Raw genomic sequence first — 17,596 nt, forward strand, 5'->3', positions numbered from 1 at the left:
AAAGGGCTTGTGGTACCAAGACCCTCTGCTGTGTGGTAACAGAAACAGTGGCTCCAGTACCCACACATGGCCATCACTCTGTTCCCTAACTTAAGAGCATAACACTGCTGTGTGCTTCCAAAAATTAATCATATGATGCAATAATCATATGATGCTGCCCAGTCCTTACCTGTTCCAGACATTAGTCAGACTAGTGAAGTTGGCTACAAAAAAGAGGCTCCTGTTATTTTGGTGACCTTTTCTCCTGTGTGTACTTTTCATACTTGACATCCATCCAAGGCAGGGTAGGCCCTGGCCATCCCACTTGTGACATGGACACTATGCACAGTGTCCTTTGTATATTGGGTTGGAGGGGTGGGGAATCTTAGCAGCTTTGTGCTGGAGGAAGGACACAAAGCAATGGGGAGCCCAGGGAGGACTGAATATCAGCAGGGAGAAAGTATGAAAATCTTCCTGCAAGTCATACCAAGGTTTTACAGTAGATTTCTACGTTCCTGGTCTGCCAGTAATTCACTTTAGGGCAGTTGTGTGTGTTATTCTTCATCAGCTCTTCAGCTGTCAAGTAGTGACCATTCCTGCACTGGTGGAAGTAAGAAACTTAAAGCCTGCACCACACTGAAGTCTCCAAATAGGATGTGCTGCTTTCTCATAACAACAGTTATTTTGCACTGATGTCCAAAATTAGTAGGAATGGGGTTTGGCTGGTGCTGTTCTATAGGGTGGAACTTCGTGTTTTGAGGATTTTCAGCATGCTGGTGCCCTTTCCTGCTGTGCACGGTATACAGGAAGCTTTGCTGTCTCTCCTTGGTTATTAAATGTAAGGAGGTGGCAATATTCTCCTGGGCTTTGTGGAGCACTAAGCAGAGATGCTATGGGTCTGTCTGCCCAGCCCTCACTGGACTGATGTCTGAATGCTGCTGCTCATTTTTAACAGAGCATGAGATAATGGTCCTGTTGTCTGTGGTTGTGGGCTTTGAAAGAATATAATGTGTTATTGTCTCTTTCATTAAATTGTTTTTATGCGAAAGGTGCTACCTGGCAGCAGCCATCACCCATAGGAGAAGATGCACCATGCGCAGGCTATCAAGGCACACCATCAGCATCAAAGTCCACTGTCAGCTCTGCACAAGCATGGTTTGATCTGAAGCTGAAAGATCAGACAAGTGGGTGCCTGTTTTGTCCCAGAACAGTCCATGCTCCAGTTTGTTCCTAAGCTGCACTAATCAGTGCTGATAAATGGCTTGTATTGGGGTAGTGATGGTGTAGGAACCATGAGAGTTTGGCTCTCAGCTGCCTGATACTGGACAGTGTGATTTGAGGTGGTTGATGCAAACAGCTTTGTGCCCTAGAAGACAGTTGAGATGTATTAATCGAGTAATAGAGTGGATCATGTTAAATCAGTGGGCAGGAAAAAGTGGTTTTTAAATGTTACTTGCCATTTTGTGGCCTCTCTGTGCTCCAGGAGTGCTTGCTGTGATTCCAGGTTATTTTTCTGTTGCGGGATCATGAAGCAGTAAATGATATGATATCCCTTTTCTGTTACTGAGACAGCCAATAAACATCCTAATCTCACTTGCTGCAGTGAAGGGTAGATTTACAGCTCTGTGGTGAGCATAAAACATGATGAGAGGATTCAAAGGCAGAGTCCTGCAGCAGACAAACGTATGTAGGAGCAAAATGTGATTTTTGTGTGTTTTGAAATTGGCTGGCTTGATTAATCCAGCCCGATGTGTGCCAAGCTGTTCAGCATAAACTCAGCCATATTTCTACTTCCCCCATCTCCCCTTCTCATCCTTCATTTGTTCCTGAATGGCTTCTCACATAAAGCAGTAACGGCACAGACTTCACAGTAAAAAATGTCCTCTGTAAATATGTTTTATTTCATGTGTTTCCTTGTACATTCTGATGGCAGATTTGAGCTTCATCTTGATCTTCACCAGATCTCAGACCTGAGGAAGGTGATGGTGTCCACAGTCCAGTGGTGCCATGACCCCTGCACCCATCTGCCTTCCTGGTGCCCTTGTGGGAGGACACTGGAGTTTGGTCCCTGGGTGTGCTGGGTAGGGGTTTATGCTGGGTCTTGTGTCTGTCGTCAGTCCACCAATATGTTTCTGAAGTGACAAAAGATGTGTCTGGGCCTTGGACCATGGATGGAGTAAAACCTCTTTTTCCCCTGCTTAAGGACAAGCAACACTTCTCAATGAGAGCTCAGCAAGGTCCTTAAATTAAACCCAACACCAAACAGGAGTGTTTCCCCAGCCTCTCAAAACTTATAGTTTTGTGAGCATGATTTAACAGGACATAGTCAAGCATGATTTAATGGGATATAAAATGCCTCTTACTCTGATATCTCATTGATCTAAATGACAGAACTGTAAGGTGTCTGTTTCTTTTTGCTATTGATTCACAATATTTGATATAAATCCTGCAAGTGGGTGCCAGCCTCTATTTAAATGGAGAGAGCAGAATTCAGTGGGGAAGATGTAATTGTGTGACCTGCACTGATTAGTTTACAGGTGTTGGCCAGTAAGTAGTGTCTGTGCTGTACCAGTTAAGTGTTTTCATCTAGCAGAGAAAGGACTGGGAGGGATCAGTTGCAGCCTGCTCGAATTTTCATAGAATCCCAGGCTGGTTTGTGTTGGAAGCGACCTTAAAGCTCATCCAGTTCCAACCCCTGCCTCAGGCAGGGACACCTTCCACTAGAGCAGGTTGCTCCAAGCCCCTGTGTCCAACCTGGCCTTGAACACTGCCAGGGATGGAGCGTTTTCTCCAATCAGGCCAGGTATTGCCCTTCTGTGAACTGGCTTCTGTCGTGGAGCTCTGCCTTGGATGGATGTACAGATGAGCACCTGATACATGGGGAGGAAAAAGTGTCTGAGACAACCTTTTGGTAATGATGGAAACCTGAAAGTGGGTGAATTTAAATTTAAGATGAAGTGCTGGTCATAAACCCTTTGGGTATCTAATCACTGACACCAACAGGAATGTGTTGTCCTTGTCTCTCCGTTGTATTTCATTTACATTTAAATGTTTTTGAAATATATGGAGTGCTCTCTTGAAAGTCCAACTTAGGGACTGAGACTTGCTTGTGGGCAGACCAGATACAGCATGAGCTGAGCATTAGAATAAAACCTGAGATTTTCATCCTAGAAGACGTTAGGAGCTGCTGCAGAGTTTTTCCTGCCTACGCTAGAAATGGATTTGCTTTGATTGATGTTCATTCAGGTTCTAGAAAGGCTTTGCAAAAATCTCAGTGCAACATGTTTATTCCTAGAGCTTCTTGTCTCTCGTGTGCTGCTAAGCCTCCAGCTCCCCTGAGAACCTTCTGGAAGATCACATTTATCTTGCTGATTGCTAATCCCCAAAGAGACCAGCCCACAGTCTGAGCCGAGGACCACAGCTCTGCCGGAATCTAATTCTGGCCCTGACCGTGTCCTTTTGGTAACTAATGAGACTGGAATCCTGAAGTTAGAAGTATTTTGGCCTGGGATCTGTATTTTGCAGGTCTGGCAAGCAGCCGAATGCTTTCTCACCTGAGGGTGATACCTGTGTGCAAAGCGGGAAGATGTCTCAGGTGTGATTTGACAGCCCCTTGTCACTGCTCCTGCTGGGACCTGGCGTTGGTGCTGGCTTTTCTGTGCTGTTCCTCTGGGCTGTGTTTGAAACACTGAAGGCAGCAGGAATTTCACATCATGTGCTTTCCCACCTTAAACGGAAAACACAGCCCCTTAGGGTTGAAAAGGTGGTGTGCTTTGGGGTATGGGAGGGTGGGGATGGAGGCTGGAGGTCTATGAGCTGGAGCAATGGGTGCCTGGCAGCCTCGCTGCTGACCTGCTGCGAGACAGCAAATCCTCCCTAAACTGCTGTTTCAAATGTTTCTAGGAGTAAACCAGTCAAACCTCTGTCCCTCTGCCTGTAAATGCTCTGAACGATAGAGCTGAACCACAGACCCAGCTCAGTCCCTTTTCTATTTAAAATGCTTAGAAGAAAGAATACCAAACCACCAAACCCCTATAACTTCCATCTCATGTGCTCATTATTCCTGTTGTTTCTACCAAGTTCTCTATTGGCCCTTCTAATTATGTTTTGAGCTCAAGCATTTTTGTCCCTTGTTCTCCTCCCTGGCCCCAGGAGAGCCCAGAAGCGCCGGGTGTTTTCCTGCATGAGTATCTATTGATGTGTCAGCTTGTCAGTAATGAAGAGCTGTGGTGGCGCCCGAAGGGGTGAAGTCTGATGGCATGAGGCTGTGGGCACAGAGCATCGTTCAACCCAGCTGCTCTCTCTGCCAGCACGTGAAGGGAGTGTGTGTGTGGAATGCTGACAAACTTGGTATTAATTTGGCTTTAAATTGCTGCCTTCCCTTCTGTGGTTGCAGCCAAAGCCACCGGAGAGCGCACACACGGTGTTTATGCAAAGCCTTTGCCTCCCCACTCCTGTCTTTGGAGAATTTCCTTTGTACGTATGAACAATGTGGGTGTTTGACATGCCTGCTCCTTCCCCAACTTATCTCATCTCCCTGTGTCTTTGTTCCCCTGTCCTCCGCAATCCGGGAAGGAGAAGGGTGATAAGAGTGGTGCGGAGCGAATGCGAATGAGCAGGAGATGAACCTCAAAGGGTTTGGTTTGGATTTTCCTCCAAACTTCTTTGATTACAAACTGAGCTCTTTATCCCCCGAAGCGTGCCTCGGGGGAAGGCTGCCCAGAGGTGTGCAGTGATTAAAAGGAAATACTCCTGCTCCTGTGACCACCTTCTCTGCAGCTTAGCAGGTATCTACAGATATCAAAAGCAGGTTTTTAATCTCTGGGTCGGTTTAGTTTGACTTTCATGCCAGGATTTCAGGGTCAGTTGTCACTTTACCCCATAACGATGCTTCATTCATTTTAAAGAGAGATTTTGTCTTTGGAAGATCCTTTTCAGCAGTTGGAATGTTCCCTTTTGTAGAGAGCTTGGCTTGCTGTAGGGCAGGCAATAGTTAAATCAAGAAACACAACCACGTTTTTATCCAGCGTACTTGTTTAACTGAAGGAGATTCATAAAGAATTGTGTTTTGGTGAACGTCTTTGTCTCCCAAGCCTCATTTTGGAGGCTGCTGAATGCCTGCTGTTGCCTAAGAAACACCCAGTACAATTAAATACAGAGTCATTGTTGGGGAGTCAATGAGCTCGAAGCCACACTGCGATGTCATTCCTGCTTTGGTCTGTCTTTGCTTATCTGGGCAGGATTTACTTGGTAAATGCTCATTGTAATTCTGCAAACACTGCTCATGTTGCATGTCTAATCTGTCATGAGTGCAGGGAAGGAGCAGGAGCCTTGTTTTCTTCTTCCCTCACATGGATGTATTGTAGGGAAAGCTGGAGAGTTTGGTTTAATTGTTCAAAGTAGTTAGATACCCTATTTACTTCTTGCAAGTACTTCATTAAGGTCAGGTTTCTGGTTAGGATAAAAGGTGGGATTAAACCAACATCTGTACCTCACTGGGAGTGATGTGTGCTCCTTGGAGAGCTGTGGGTTACTTGGAGAAGCTCTTCCACTTAGAGCTACCTTGGTTCTGCTCCGTGGTGTCCTTGGTCTCGAGGTTGGGTGTACTGGTGCAATATGAACCTGTTGCTTGCCAGAGATGGAGTTTGGCTGGTAGGTCATCTAAGAGCAGCCTCGACTTTTGTTCTGCTCTGATGTGTCTAAGCAGATACCCAGCCACAAAACCAGCTCGAGTTAAGCAGCTACTCCTGAAACCCAGTGAGATGTTAAGTTTTTGTTTTTAACCTATCCTGGCTGTGAAGTACAAAGACACTGGTTCAAGGCAAAGCTCTGCCAGGGTACTTCAGAGGCAGGAATGTATTCAGAAGTAGCTGCAAAGAGAGTTAAAACATTTATTAAGGCTGTTTAACCAAGGGCCATTTCATATTTCTTTCTTTCCAAAGTGAATGGGAAGAAAATTCACAAGTGCTGTTTAAGAACAAGGCTCGTTTCTGAGCTCCTGTCAATCTTAAAACAGAATAGGAATATGGAGTTTCACTTGAAATGGTAAAGCCATTTTCTCTCCTCTGGAGGCTGATTTTTCTTACATCCCCACAGACAAACCACAAAGATGTGTGAACACAACCTCAGCTAAGTGAACTCTGGATTTGCACCATGGCCTTGGTACTCTGAGCCCAGAGGATGCTTTCTGATGCTGCTGTTGTGTCCTAGGCAACTGGAACTAGGCACAGGCAGCTCTAATATGTGGCTCTGCAAAGCTGTGAGGTGTCACCATCGTCATGCACTGGGTACTAAATGTGTGCTGCTCTGTGTGCTCTGCTAACCCTCTTTCTCTGCCCTTTGTACTACAGGTGCAAAGAGCTGAAATACGGCAAGGACCTACCCCAGATCTCCATCATCTTCATATTTGTGAATGAAGCGCTCTCTGTTATCCTGCGATCAGTGCACAGTGCGGTTAATCACACGCCAGCTCACCTGCTGAAGGAGATTATCCTTGTGGATGACAACAGTGATGAAGGTTAGTGATGCTGGGGTCTCAGATCTCCATAATACCAGGAAGGTGTGGAATTCCTTAAAATCTCCTGGAGGATGCATGAGAAGAGGCTGAGAGAGCTGCGATTGTTCAGCCTGGAGAAGAGAGGGCTCCTTAAGGGGAGACCTTAGAGCAGCTTCCAGTGCCTAAAGGGGCTACAAGAAACCTGGAGAGGGGCTTTGGACAAGGGCCTGTAGGGGCAGGACAAGGGGAATGGCTTTAACCTGCCAGAGAGGAGATTGAGATGAGCTCTTAGGCAGAAGTTCTTCCCTGTGAGGGTGCTGAGGCGCTGGCACAGGGTGCCCAGAGAAGCTGTGGCTGCCCCATCCCTGGCAGTGTTCAAGGCCAGGTTGGACGGGGTTTGGACCAGCCTGCTCTAGCAGAAGGTGTCCCTGCTCATGGCAGGGGGGTGGGGACTGGATGAGCTTTAAGGTCCCTTCCAACCCAAACCAGTCTGTGATTCTTTGGGACAGGTGGTACTGCTGGGAGACACATGGTGTGAGGTGGTGGGTGTACTGGCTGGCACACCAGTTTCTCCAGCTTCTGTAGCAAAAAAGGATCAGGATCAAAACAAAGTTAAAATCTGAGATAATTGCTGCTTGAACGTGAAGCCAGAAGGCTAAAGGAGACCAGAAAGCCATCTTATCTTTCTCTTCATGGTAGCATTCAGAAGTCCTGGTTTCATGTGTATCCTTGTTTTTCATAATAATATTTTGATTTGTTGCAGAGGTGCAAGTCTAAGCATTTACCACAGAGCTGAGGGACAGGAACCAGGAGCCTAGTGAGCTCTTCTGCTTTAGCCCCTTGCAGTGGTGTTAAATGAGACGGGTTTTTTTTCTCTGTATGCCTCAGTTTCCCTATCTGCAGAATAGTGTCCCAGGCTTTGTAAAGGGCTGGGACCCTGTAGGGTTCCTCCTGCCTCTGATATTATGTTTTCGATATGAAAAGGGTAAGCAAAGAGCAAGAAAAGGAAATAAACCTACCCAACCTACTTAAGTGAGGCCACGAGAAAATGTGGAGGGGGGTGTTTGATTTCCCACATCAGACACGTGTGGTGTTTGTTTCAGCCTGCTCTCAGTTGCTGTTGCAATACCTTCCCTGCTGGCTTTTGGTACCACAAAGGTGCAGGAGGTGGTTTCATCTGGAAGCATTTTCGCACTTGGATTCCAAGTCTCCAAGATTTTATTTTTTTCCTAATATTCAGTTGGGTAATGTCATTAGGGTAGTTAAAATCTCCGTAAGGAGAAACAGACAGTTAAGTTACTTTGATTGCTGTCTTCATTATTTGTACTGCATGCTTTTAATATTGTTTTAAAGTATTATATGCTGTGGATGCTGTGATGAGAAAGGAAGAACAGAGAAGGTGCAGCACGTGGAGAGCTCATTTCCAGAGGGAGCCTGGAGAGGTTGCTTGTCTGTCTGCAGTGAGATGAGATGGTATACAGCAAGCTATTCAAGCCTGCAAAAATAAGCGCTCAAATACCACAGTAATGAGCACTACAGAAAGCTGATGAATTATAATTACCAGTAAAAGAAACAGGAGGGCAGCTCCTGAGCTGAGGGAAATCACAGCAGCTCTAGTGCAGAAGCCTGGATGATGGGCACCAGTGAAGCTGTGGGATTTCAGAGCTGGAACTATTTGGCTAGTGAAGAGGAAGTGCAGGTGATGTGTTTCTGTTGCATTGCCCAGTACTTGGAGGGTTTGAAATACCAAAATGAGATGCTCCTTCTCCAAATTTTACCATATCAATGGGGTGAAGAACACTCTTTAAAAGAGAACCCATTGGTTATCATTATTGAGCTTCTCATTGCCACACACAAAGCAATTTGATTCTAAACAGCTTCTACCCATTGCTCAGTGTGCAGCAGTGAGGCGGACATTGAGTCAAGTGCTCTGGAGACACTACTGAAGGGCCTGGGACAAGGAAACAAGTTCTTTCAAAAAACATCACCCCCACAGTAAGCTGAGATTGCAGCTGGCAGTGAGGATGCAGGCTGAAATCTTTATCCGCTGCTGAGATTGCAGGGCACTGTCTTCCCTTGGGGCTTGCTGGGAAGACTGGGTCAGTGCTGGTGGGGTCTGGTGGTGGGGCTGGATGGTGGCAGGGTGGTGAGATGGGTGGCCAGAGCTTGTAGTGTGGTCAAGCAGTTCCAGCTCTAGGATTCTCTCTTTGCGCCTGTGTCTGCAGGTGGACCAAGCTGCCTGGGTTGTGTTAGAGCACTTTATGGCACCTACCTAGCCAGGGAGATGATCCAAACTGGGGGACTAATTCCTCCATCATGTGCAGGAGGTTGGAAGATCCCAATCTGCTGGCACCTAGGCAATGTGCGCTCTGCATCCCACTAAGAGGATGCAGTGATTGCATCGGGATTGTGAACAGCCAAGGTCCTGAGTGATGGGCCAGAGTTGTGTTGGGGGTTGTACAACACCAAGGTGGCTTTGTCCTCAGAAACCTTGCAATGCAAGTACGTGGGGAGATTGGGTGTAGGGAATGAGGTGATGCTAATAATGTCAGTGCTGTGCTGTTGAATCTTCATAGGTATCATGAAAAATAAGGTTTTCTTAAGGAGGGATTTGAAGGAAGATAATGAGGCAACTTGGCAGATGCTTATGGAGAGCTCCTCCCAAGCATGTAATAATCTAGTTTTCTCACATAAAAGAAATGTTACAAACCAGAACATATCTCTGGGACCCATGCATTCGCTCTCTGCATCATCAAGGAGTTTCAGTGACAGCAAAGAATTATTAATGGCAATAACATTGTCATATAGTTCCCACTAATGGTAGGAAATAATTGTCAGCAGCAATAGCAACATCATATAGTTGATACTTTGGATATTACAAACAACATCATCATAATACATAGATTTAGCTTCTGCAGGAAAATAATTACAGGAAAATAGTTTCTCATGAGCGCTTAGATTTAGAGATGAATCCTGGAGGATCAAGCGCTGCTGTCAAGCAGAGGATGGGCTTGTGCGGGTGTGACTTTAGGACGAGGAGTGATGGTTTTCAACTAAAAGAGAGAGATTCAGGCTGGGTGTGAGGAAGAAATTTTTTACAATGAGGGTGATAAAACCCTGGCATAGGTTGCCCAGTGAGGTGGTGGATGCATCACCCCTGGAGACATTCAAGGCCGCGCTGGATGTGGTTCTGGGCAACCTGGTCTAATGGAAGGTGTCCCTGCCCATGGCAGGGGGTTGAAACTAGATGAGCTTTAAAGTCCTTTCCAACCCAAACCACTCTGTCATTCTGTGCAAACCAGTCTGTGTCATACCCCTGTGGGTTACCAGAAGCAGCTTCTGGGAAAGTTGCTAGAGACTCATGGAAGTCCATGGCTCAGGGCTGCTGCGGGGTTCTGGGTAGGTTTTTCAGGGAGCACTTTACAGAGATGTGAGAAGGAAATACAGATGTGTACGTAATGAAGAGCAAAGCATGTTCCCTAACCAAATATTAGAAAACATCTGGGTTTTCCAAGTCAACTTGCAGTTATAGAATTAGTCCCAGGGGCAGAGGTAACTGCGTGTTCTTTGCACCCTGGCTGGTGTTTGTCCTTCAGGTAGACCACTAACCAGTTACGCAGACAGGATCAAACCCTTTTGGAGTCTTGTAGCTTTCAGATTGGAACAAGCTGCTTCTGAAGACTTGTTAGACACTTCTTGCTCTTAGCTTTGTTGTAATGTGGTATGTACAATAACACTGCGCAACATGAAAGTGTGCAATGAGAGATTAAAGGTAACAAACACAGTCTGATTCTTTATATCTGAACTGTAAATAGATAAAAGATACTAATGTAATGGAGAGAAAAAAGGTCCAGCCTTAAAGGAACAAGCTTTGGGAGTTGTAGATTGAACCCCCTTCTCCCTGGAGCTGCACATTACACTTGGTAAAGGTTTTCTTTTGGAAGCTGCTTTTGTTTGTGTTTGTTGCAGGTTGTGTTTCTGAGTGATAACACGTTTTCTGGGTTGTTGGAGGAATGCAGCAATGTGCCCCTGAGATGTTCGTTATCTCACAGCCACACACTTGGAGCCTGTTGCTTAATCATCACCTGCTTCTTTTTGTTTTGCTGTCTTTTAGTGGTTTTAATCTGGGCTAATATCTCTTTGAAAAGCAAACCTCTTGGTATAAAAGAAAACCTTGGGATAAAAGACTGCCTGGAGGATCTGGCTACACTCAGGGAGACATGCTATGGGTTGTAATTTACCTCGGTGTAACATATTAGCTGGGACTTGATCTATTGCTTTCGTGTTTTGCTGCTCATTTCAACAGCAGTAGCAGTGGTTCGGGTGCGCTCCTGTCCCAGGAGCCGCGTTGCTCGTGGCTTGTGTTTGTGTTTAGAGGAAGATTTTAACAGAGCTGCAAGAAGCTGAGTCATGTCTCAGCCTTTCCTTTGTGCTGGTCATAGAATCACAGCCTGGTTTGGGTTGGGAGGGACCTTAAAGCTCATCCAGTTATAACCCCCTGCCACGGGCAGGGACACCTTCCACTAGAGCAGGTTGCTCCAAGCCCCGTCCAGCCTAGTCCAACCCAAGTGCCAAATTATTCCAGTTGCTCAAACTAAAGATGTGTTCCTTAGTTGTAGCTGATCTGGTGCTGTCTCACTGGTGTTCAGGTCCGAGGCTTTTGGACTCTGCTAGGGCACGGAGGGGAAAACCAAACCAAACCTGCTTGGTTTGTATCTATGGGATGAGCTTTGCCTGTATCCCTGTCTGAGGAGTGATTCATGCACTTGCTCCCCTCTTCACAGGTTCCTCTTCAATATTTGCAGGCAAAAAGGTTTGGGCACTCACCTGGCTCCAAGTCTTTGCTACGCAAATTCTTGTATTCATTTATTGCCTGCTTAAGGTGTTTCTTTTGTGAGTTCATGGTGCAGAAATCCAACCTGTGATAGCTTGGGTGTTCCAGGCAGACGGGAACATGGGAAAAGGGTGGGCTGGTGTCTCCCATGGCACTGGAGCGCTCCCAGCCCTGGCTCCTGTGTCCTCCAGCTTTCAGTGTTACTGATAACAGCCTTGGGCTCTGTAGACTTTTCCCACCCAGCTCAGCCTGGCAAACACCCTGGTGTTTTCTTTAAGGGTGTAGAGGAGGTGCAGTCCATTCCCTGGAACTGTCTGGGCATTGTTGTATAAGTAATGGCAGTTCCTTGAGGTTCTCTAGTACTGTTGGTCTTTGCTCCTTTCTTTGTGTGGCAACAGGCAGTTCCCACCTTTCATTCTGGGGACCCCAACAGGATATGGGGAGGCTCAGGCAGGATTTGTGTATGTGTAGCACTGATCAGTGGATGTTCCTGTGGCTGCTTCTGGGCTAATGTCTGTGACAGGGTTACTTTCAGTGACATCAGGTGGTTCAATTTCTCTGGCAGGCCTATTTCCCAGAAAGCTCATGTTGGTGACAAAATACTTTGCAATAGATAACATAAGTCATTGCAGCTGGCAGATGGGCTTTCTAATAGAGCAACAGGTCTATTGGATTTTAGTTCCTTGGACTTGCCTTTCAGTGGAGATCAATACGGACAGATGGAGAACAAAGGCAGGATTGAATTTGAGCCTACTGGCGGTGTCAGTAGGGTTTTTCTCTGGAAAGCTTCCTTGAAAGTAGCTCATGCAATGGCAAAGACCTCTGTTCACAAATACCATGCGCAAATATCGGTTGCATCCTTAGTAAATCTGACTTAGGAATGATGTGGGTGTGCTCTGAAGGATGGTCCAGTGGGCTTCCTCACAGGATGCACAAGTGTGGGGGAAAGAGTGCCATAGATAGAGAAGAGGAAGGAGTCTCATTCCATTGCAGTGCTTAGTTTGGACCAAATTACTGGTTGTATAGCCCATGGAGATGTACGCACTCAGATACCTCATGAGTGATGGTCGTAGGTGCACGAGTGTGCAGTGCTGGCCATCATGCTCTCAGCAGATTAGTTCTTCACCTGCTGGCATCCAGCATCCTTTCAGAGAGGAAGAGGACATGACTGTGGCTCCTCAGGGAGTTTCTGGTGAGCTCCCTGTTACACAGTGTGCTGGGCATAGGAATCTCCTAGGTTTCACCCTTGTCTACCTCTGAGACATGACGTTACAGTTCTTCCCTGTTTCAGTACACCTATGCTCTCCTTCGAGCTGCTTGAACAATTCCTAGGAAGATTTTTCCTGTTTTCCTTCAACTGAGTTTAAGACTCCAATTTGAAAGTTGCTTTAATTCTCCAATCTAGCCTGTAACACAGTGGTCTGCAGCATTGATGACTTAACTTCGGATAAAGCCACGTGAGATGTTGCTGCTGTGCTTGTGGGGTTTTATCTGTCAAAAAAAATCTGTCTCTCTGTCTCCTTAAAACCGCTTGGGAGAGTTGTCTCCATAAAATACTGCTTTTTCTCCCAGTGGCTCAGCATGAAATGCAAGCTGCTGAGTTATGGATGTGCATGACGGAGATGCTTTGAATCGAGGAAGGGGCTCATTTGCTTTATTCTTTTTATTCCCACTTCAGCATAAAACAGAAATTAGACCTTTGGGAAATTAATATGTGAGGGGAACCATCCCAGAGAGACAGTCTGAAGAAAGCACAGTTCCTGTGCTTGGAAGAAGGCAAGGAAGGGAACAGATAATCCCTTCTCCTTTGATATCTTGGGCTAAGCCCAGCAAATGGGCCTTGCCATTTACTCTTCTGCTCTCCTTTTCCATGTCCCCTTCATGTGGGAACCCACATGTGCTCATGTGCCAAGTATTTTACTATGTGGCTTATATTAATGGTGACTTTTTAATTGTATTTTTTTCTGGGACAACAGTATGTGGAAGTGTAGCAGACCATAATCTGGGGTCATGGACCATATCTTAATTTTCTGCTGTCCTGGAGCCTCATAGGGATTAAAAGACATTGTCAGGAGCTGCTTTCATGCTGTTAAGAGTCCGTGTTGGTACATAGTGGTGTAGCTTAGCTTCTACAGAGTTCCTCTCATCAGTAGATCTTCAGGCATTAACTGCTGCCCCAGGAGGTAAAAGGAGGAAGGTTTCTGGCAGAACACTAGCACTTTTCCAAACTGTTGAAACTACATGCTAGAGCTTACCCCTTGTTGTAACTTTTCATACACTTCCACGTTCAAAGTCCTGTGTGTCTTTTATACTAAACACTTGTAACTATCAAAACGTTTAATGCTGGTAATGACTTCAGGCTGGCAGATCCATTATGTTCTCAGCCATAGTACATACAGGGGCTTAGACAACATAATTAAATGATGTGCAGTTTCCAATGGACAGAAGATATGTGGTATGAGGATCTTCTGAACAAAGCCCCAGTCTCTTTCATCCTATCATAAAAGCGGGGGGAATTTCAGCTTTTCTAGTGGCAAAGCTTGGGAGACATACAGCAAATGCTAAGCCTGTAGTAGTGAGGCTGAGTAAAAAGGATAGTGAAGCTCATACAAAGTTTTGATGTAGTTTAAGTTATTTCAGGTGGGTTTTGTAGCATTCATTCAGCTAAAATGTCCATCAGATATTTAGAGCACTGGCGTTTGGTATCCACGGGTGACTTTTTTATTCTGTCCTTCAGTGGGGTGATGCCTAGATGTTGCAAGGTACTCGAGCTGGCCTCTTGCTGCCCTTTGCCTCTAGAGATGGCACTTGGGCTCCTTAGTCGTTGGCCTGCCTTACAATGTTCTTGGCAACCTTCGATTTCTTTTATACACGTTATGGTCAGTCCACCATCAGGTGGTCTGTTACAAATCAGCATTGATTGACCCTAAATGATTATATCCCTCTCAGTGGTGTTCAGAGATGTGTGGCTCCATGAAGTTATGCTTGTACCCATCATTCAAGTGGGTTTATTTTAGGTGAAAACTGTTGCACCTTCTCAATGGGTTCTCTGGCTCTTCTTCTCTAGAGGAACTGAAGGCGCCACTGGAAGAGTACGTCAATAAGCGGTACCCAGGCCTCGTGAAGGTGGTGCGCAACCAGAAGAGGGAAGGTCTTATTCGAGCTCGTATCGAAGGCTGGAAAGCTGCCACTGGCCAGATCACTGGGTTTTTTGATGCTCACGTGGAGTTCACGGCTGGCTGGTAGGTGCTCAACCTCAAGGTGTCACATTAAACAAGGGACAGTCCATCGCTTTGTAAGGATGGGTTTGCAAAGAAGTCCACTGGCTTAGTAATCCTGTCTTCCTTCTGTATTGAATGGCCACTGATGAGATAGGATGGGAATATACAAGGAAATCGTTTCTGTAATCCTTTTCTATTCCCTCCTCCTATGCCTGCACACCTTTTGCCCTCTGTTTTCATTTTCCAGGTTGCTTTCCCATTCCCTTAGCCTTAAGTAGCTATTGTAAGTTTAAAAAAGCCCAGGCAGCAAGGGATTGAGAGAAGAGGTGTTTCCTGCTTCCTTGCCCTTTGCAGCTGGATCTCACTGGGAAGGCTTAGATGGTTTAGGTTGATTTCTCTCTTCTGCAGCTGGGAATAAGTGCAGAGGGGCAGAAGCAGCAAAAGGTGTTTCATAAGTATTTTTTCAGAGAGATTCAAAACATTTGGGTTCAAGTGGCTTAAGTTTGAGTCTAGATCATGAGAGGAGCCTGAAAGTTGGGTTTTTTTTCCTCTCTAACCAAGTGTAAAAAGTGCTCCATGTTTAGAAAAGTGGAGGTAGAAGAAGCTAACTTGTGCCTTAATTCGAACAGAGAGTAACATCCACAAGAAAAGTGCTTTAGGAGCTGGAAACAGAGTATATGCAGTTCTTGAATTCTTGTAGCAACAATGGAACTGAAGGGTGTCCTCAAGAGCTGTTTTTTATGTTATCTGTATTCCCAGCTGAATGTTCCTCTCTTCAGGTCACTAAGTCCTCAGGCCTGATTTTACTGCTACACAGAGGAATCCCCCATCTACTGAGCTCTTGAAACATCCTTTCTAGGGATAGTGAACTTTTCTGCAGTGTGGGCTTGACTCAGTCTGGTGTTATATACCCACTGCTGTCACTGAAGGCACCAGGAATGCAAGTTACTCCTGGTCCTGGCAGGCTGAGCCCTGGGCAGTCAGTGGCTCTGGGGCTGCACCCTGCTTGGAACACGTTTGTATGTCCCAGAGATTAATTTTACAGCTATAGAGTCTGTATGTCCCAAGGGAAAAAAGACCCTTCTGACAGTCCTGCTTTCAAGAATTTACCCTGTTATACCCAGGGACATGGAGTTTTTTTGGATTTGGGATAAGTCTGGACTAGTTAAAGCATGGTTTAAATAAAGCACATCTTTCATGGCCTTGCTTTACAGAAGAGAAGTTTCCAAGCCAGGCTTCCCAGCCTGTAGATCGTGTTTTCATGCAGGATGTCCACCCGTGCATGACAGCACAGGATTTGGTGTGTAGTTATCTTGCAAATGCACATCACAGCTTTACACAGCGTAACTCACAGAAGAACGTGAGAGCAGCCCTGTTGTGGCAAATCAAGAGCCTGCCCAGTCTCATGCTGTGACACTAACCATAGCCAGAAGCTGTGAGCACCTTACCTGAGCCTGTTCCTGGCTGTACAGTTGGCCCATGCTGCAGAACTGGCCCCTGGTTAATGTATCATCTGATTTCAATGCTGCCTCAGTAAAGATGTCAGGAAAGCTCAGCTTAAAAACATATGGACATTTTGAAAATTAAAAGGTTCAGAATATGGAATTATTATTTAGTAATGCTTTTTTAAATCAGCACACAGAGAAAACGTGGTGTACTGGCTCTGCAGGAAAAGATAAGGTCCATTTTCAGAGGCATTAATTCATTTCCACAGCTTAGAACCTTAGTTTGTGAAAATAGTCCTTTCCTTGTGCTGAAAGCTTCAGCTGGTCCATGAATTTGTGTAGTCAGAGAGCACTAGAAGTCCCCAAAGCTACTGAGCTACCTGTGCTCTGATGGCAGCTCCCTGCAAGGGTGGGAGGTCCCATCAAGTGGAAGCACTGGAGCCTCATGCAGCATCTCCCTTGTGGCTGACAAAGCTTGGCAAGCCTTTCAGAAATAACCTTTTATACTTAGTAGCACAAGTGCTTTCCCTCTGATGGGAAGCACGGAGGAGCGGGAGGGTGACACAGAGGCCAGTGCATTGCGACTTGGGGTCGCTACTGACTCTGTGAGGAGCCTCCTGACAGTCCAGGCTCCTCTAGCTGGGTTTTGTTGCATCTCTGTGAAGACATGATGCCACCTGTGAATGGGAGAGAGGAGAATTGAGGTTGTTCAGCCTGGAGAAGACTCCAGGGAGACCTTACTGGGGCCTTTCAGTTCTTAAAAAGGGCCTATAAGAAAGATGGGGAGAGACTTTTTAGCAGGGCCCATTGCGATAGGGTGAGGGGTGGTGATTTTAAACTATAAGAAGGGAGATTCAGGCAGAACATGAGGAAGAAGTTTTGTGCAATGAGGTGGCAAAACACTGGCACAGGTTGCCCAGAGAGGTGGTGGATGCACCATCCATTGGAGACATTCAAGGCCAGGCTGATGTGTTACTGGGCAACCTGGTCTAGTTGAAGATGTCCCTGCTTATTGCAGAGGAGTTGGACTAGATGACTTTTGAAGGTTCCTTCCAACCCAAATGATTCTATGATGCTATGATGCTAATCCTTTTACTTAATGGTGGCAAGAATGCGTTTTCTTATCCTCATTGACGTGCACAAGCTGTATGAAAGCTGCAGTGTCCATCTGCAAATCATGGGAGTAATTAACCATCTATTCCTATGCTTTGCTTCTTTCCAGGGCTGAGCCGGTGCTTTCACGGATTCAGGAAAACCGGAGAAGGGTCATTCTTCCCTCCATAGACAACATCAAGCAGGACAACTTTGAGGTGCAGCGTTATGAGAACTCTGCCCATGGGTACAGCTGGGAGCTGTGGTGCATGTACATCAGCCCCCCCAAGGACTGGTGGGATGCTGGAGACCCCTCGCTGCCCATCAGGTATGGCAAGACCCTGGGAGCCACTCGCTCTCTGTCACTGAGGTCCAGTTAGGCGCAAGGCAGGGAAATCAAGCAAGGAAGCTTGGAGGGGTTGGATGTAGCATCATGGCATGAGCCAGCTCAGAGAGGCTGGAACACAAGCTGGGAAGGGTTTTGTTAGGGTGATGAGGTTTGGAAAGGGGAATTATTGGTAACAATATG

At 46.1% G+C, this 17,596-nt stretch overlaps 1 protein-coding gene across 1 annotated transcript in view; it reads left to right on the top strand.

Moving 5' to 3' along the window:
- The window catches only part of GALNT17 (polypeptide N-acetylgalactosaminyltransferase 17), a 194,561-nt gene that overhangs the window by 62,630 nt on the left and 114,335 nt on the right, over positions 1-17,596 (top strand). The window contains 3 exon segments of the mRNA XM_030472544.1: positions 6,330-6,496; positions 14,377-14,551; positions 17,198-17,395. Of these exon segments, the coding sequence (XP_030328404.1) occupies positions 6,330-6,496; positions 14,377-14,551; positions 17,198-17,395 (540 nt within the window).

The sequence above is a fragment of the Strigops habroptila genome (genome assembly GCF_004027225.2).
Source record: "Strigops habroptila isolate Jane chromosome 13 unlocalized genomic scaffold, bStrHab1.2.pri S16, whole genome shotgun sequence".
Lineage (NCBI taxonomy): Eukaryota > Metazoa > Chordata > Aves > Psittaciformes > Psittacidae > Strigops > Strigops habroptila.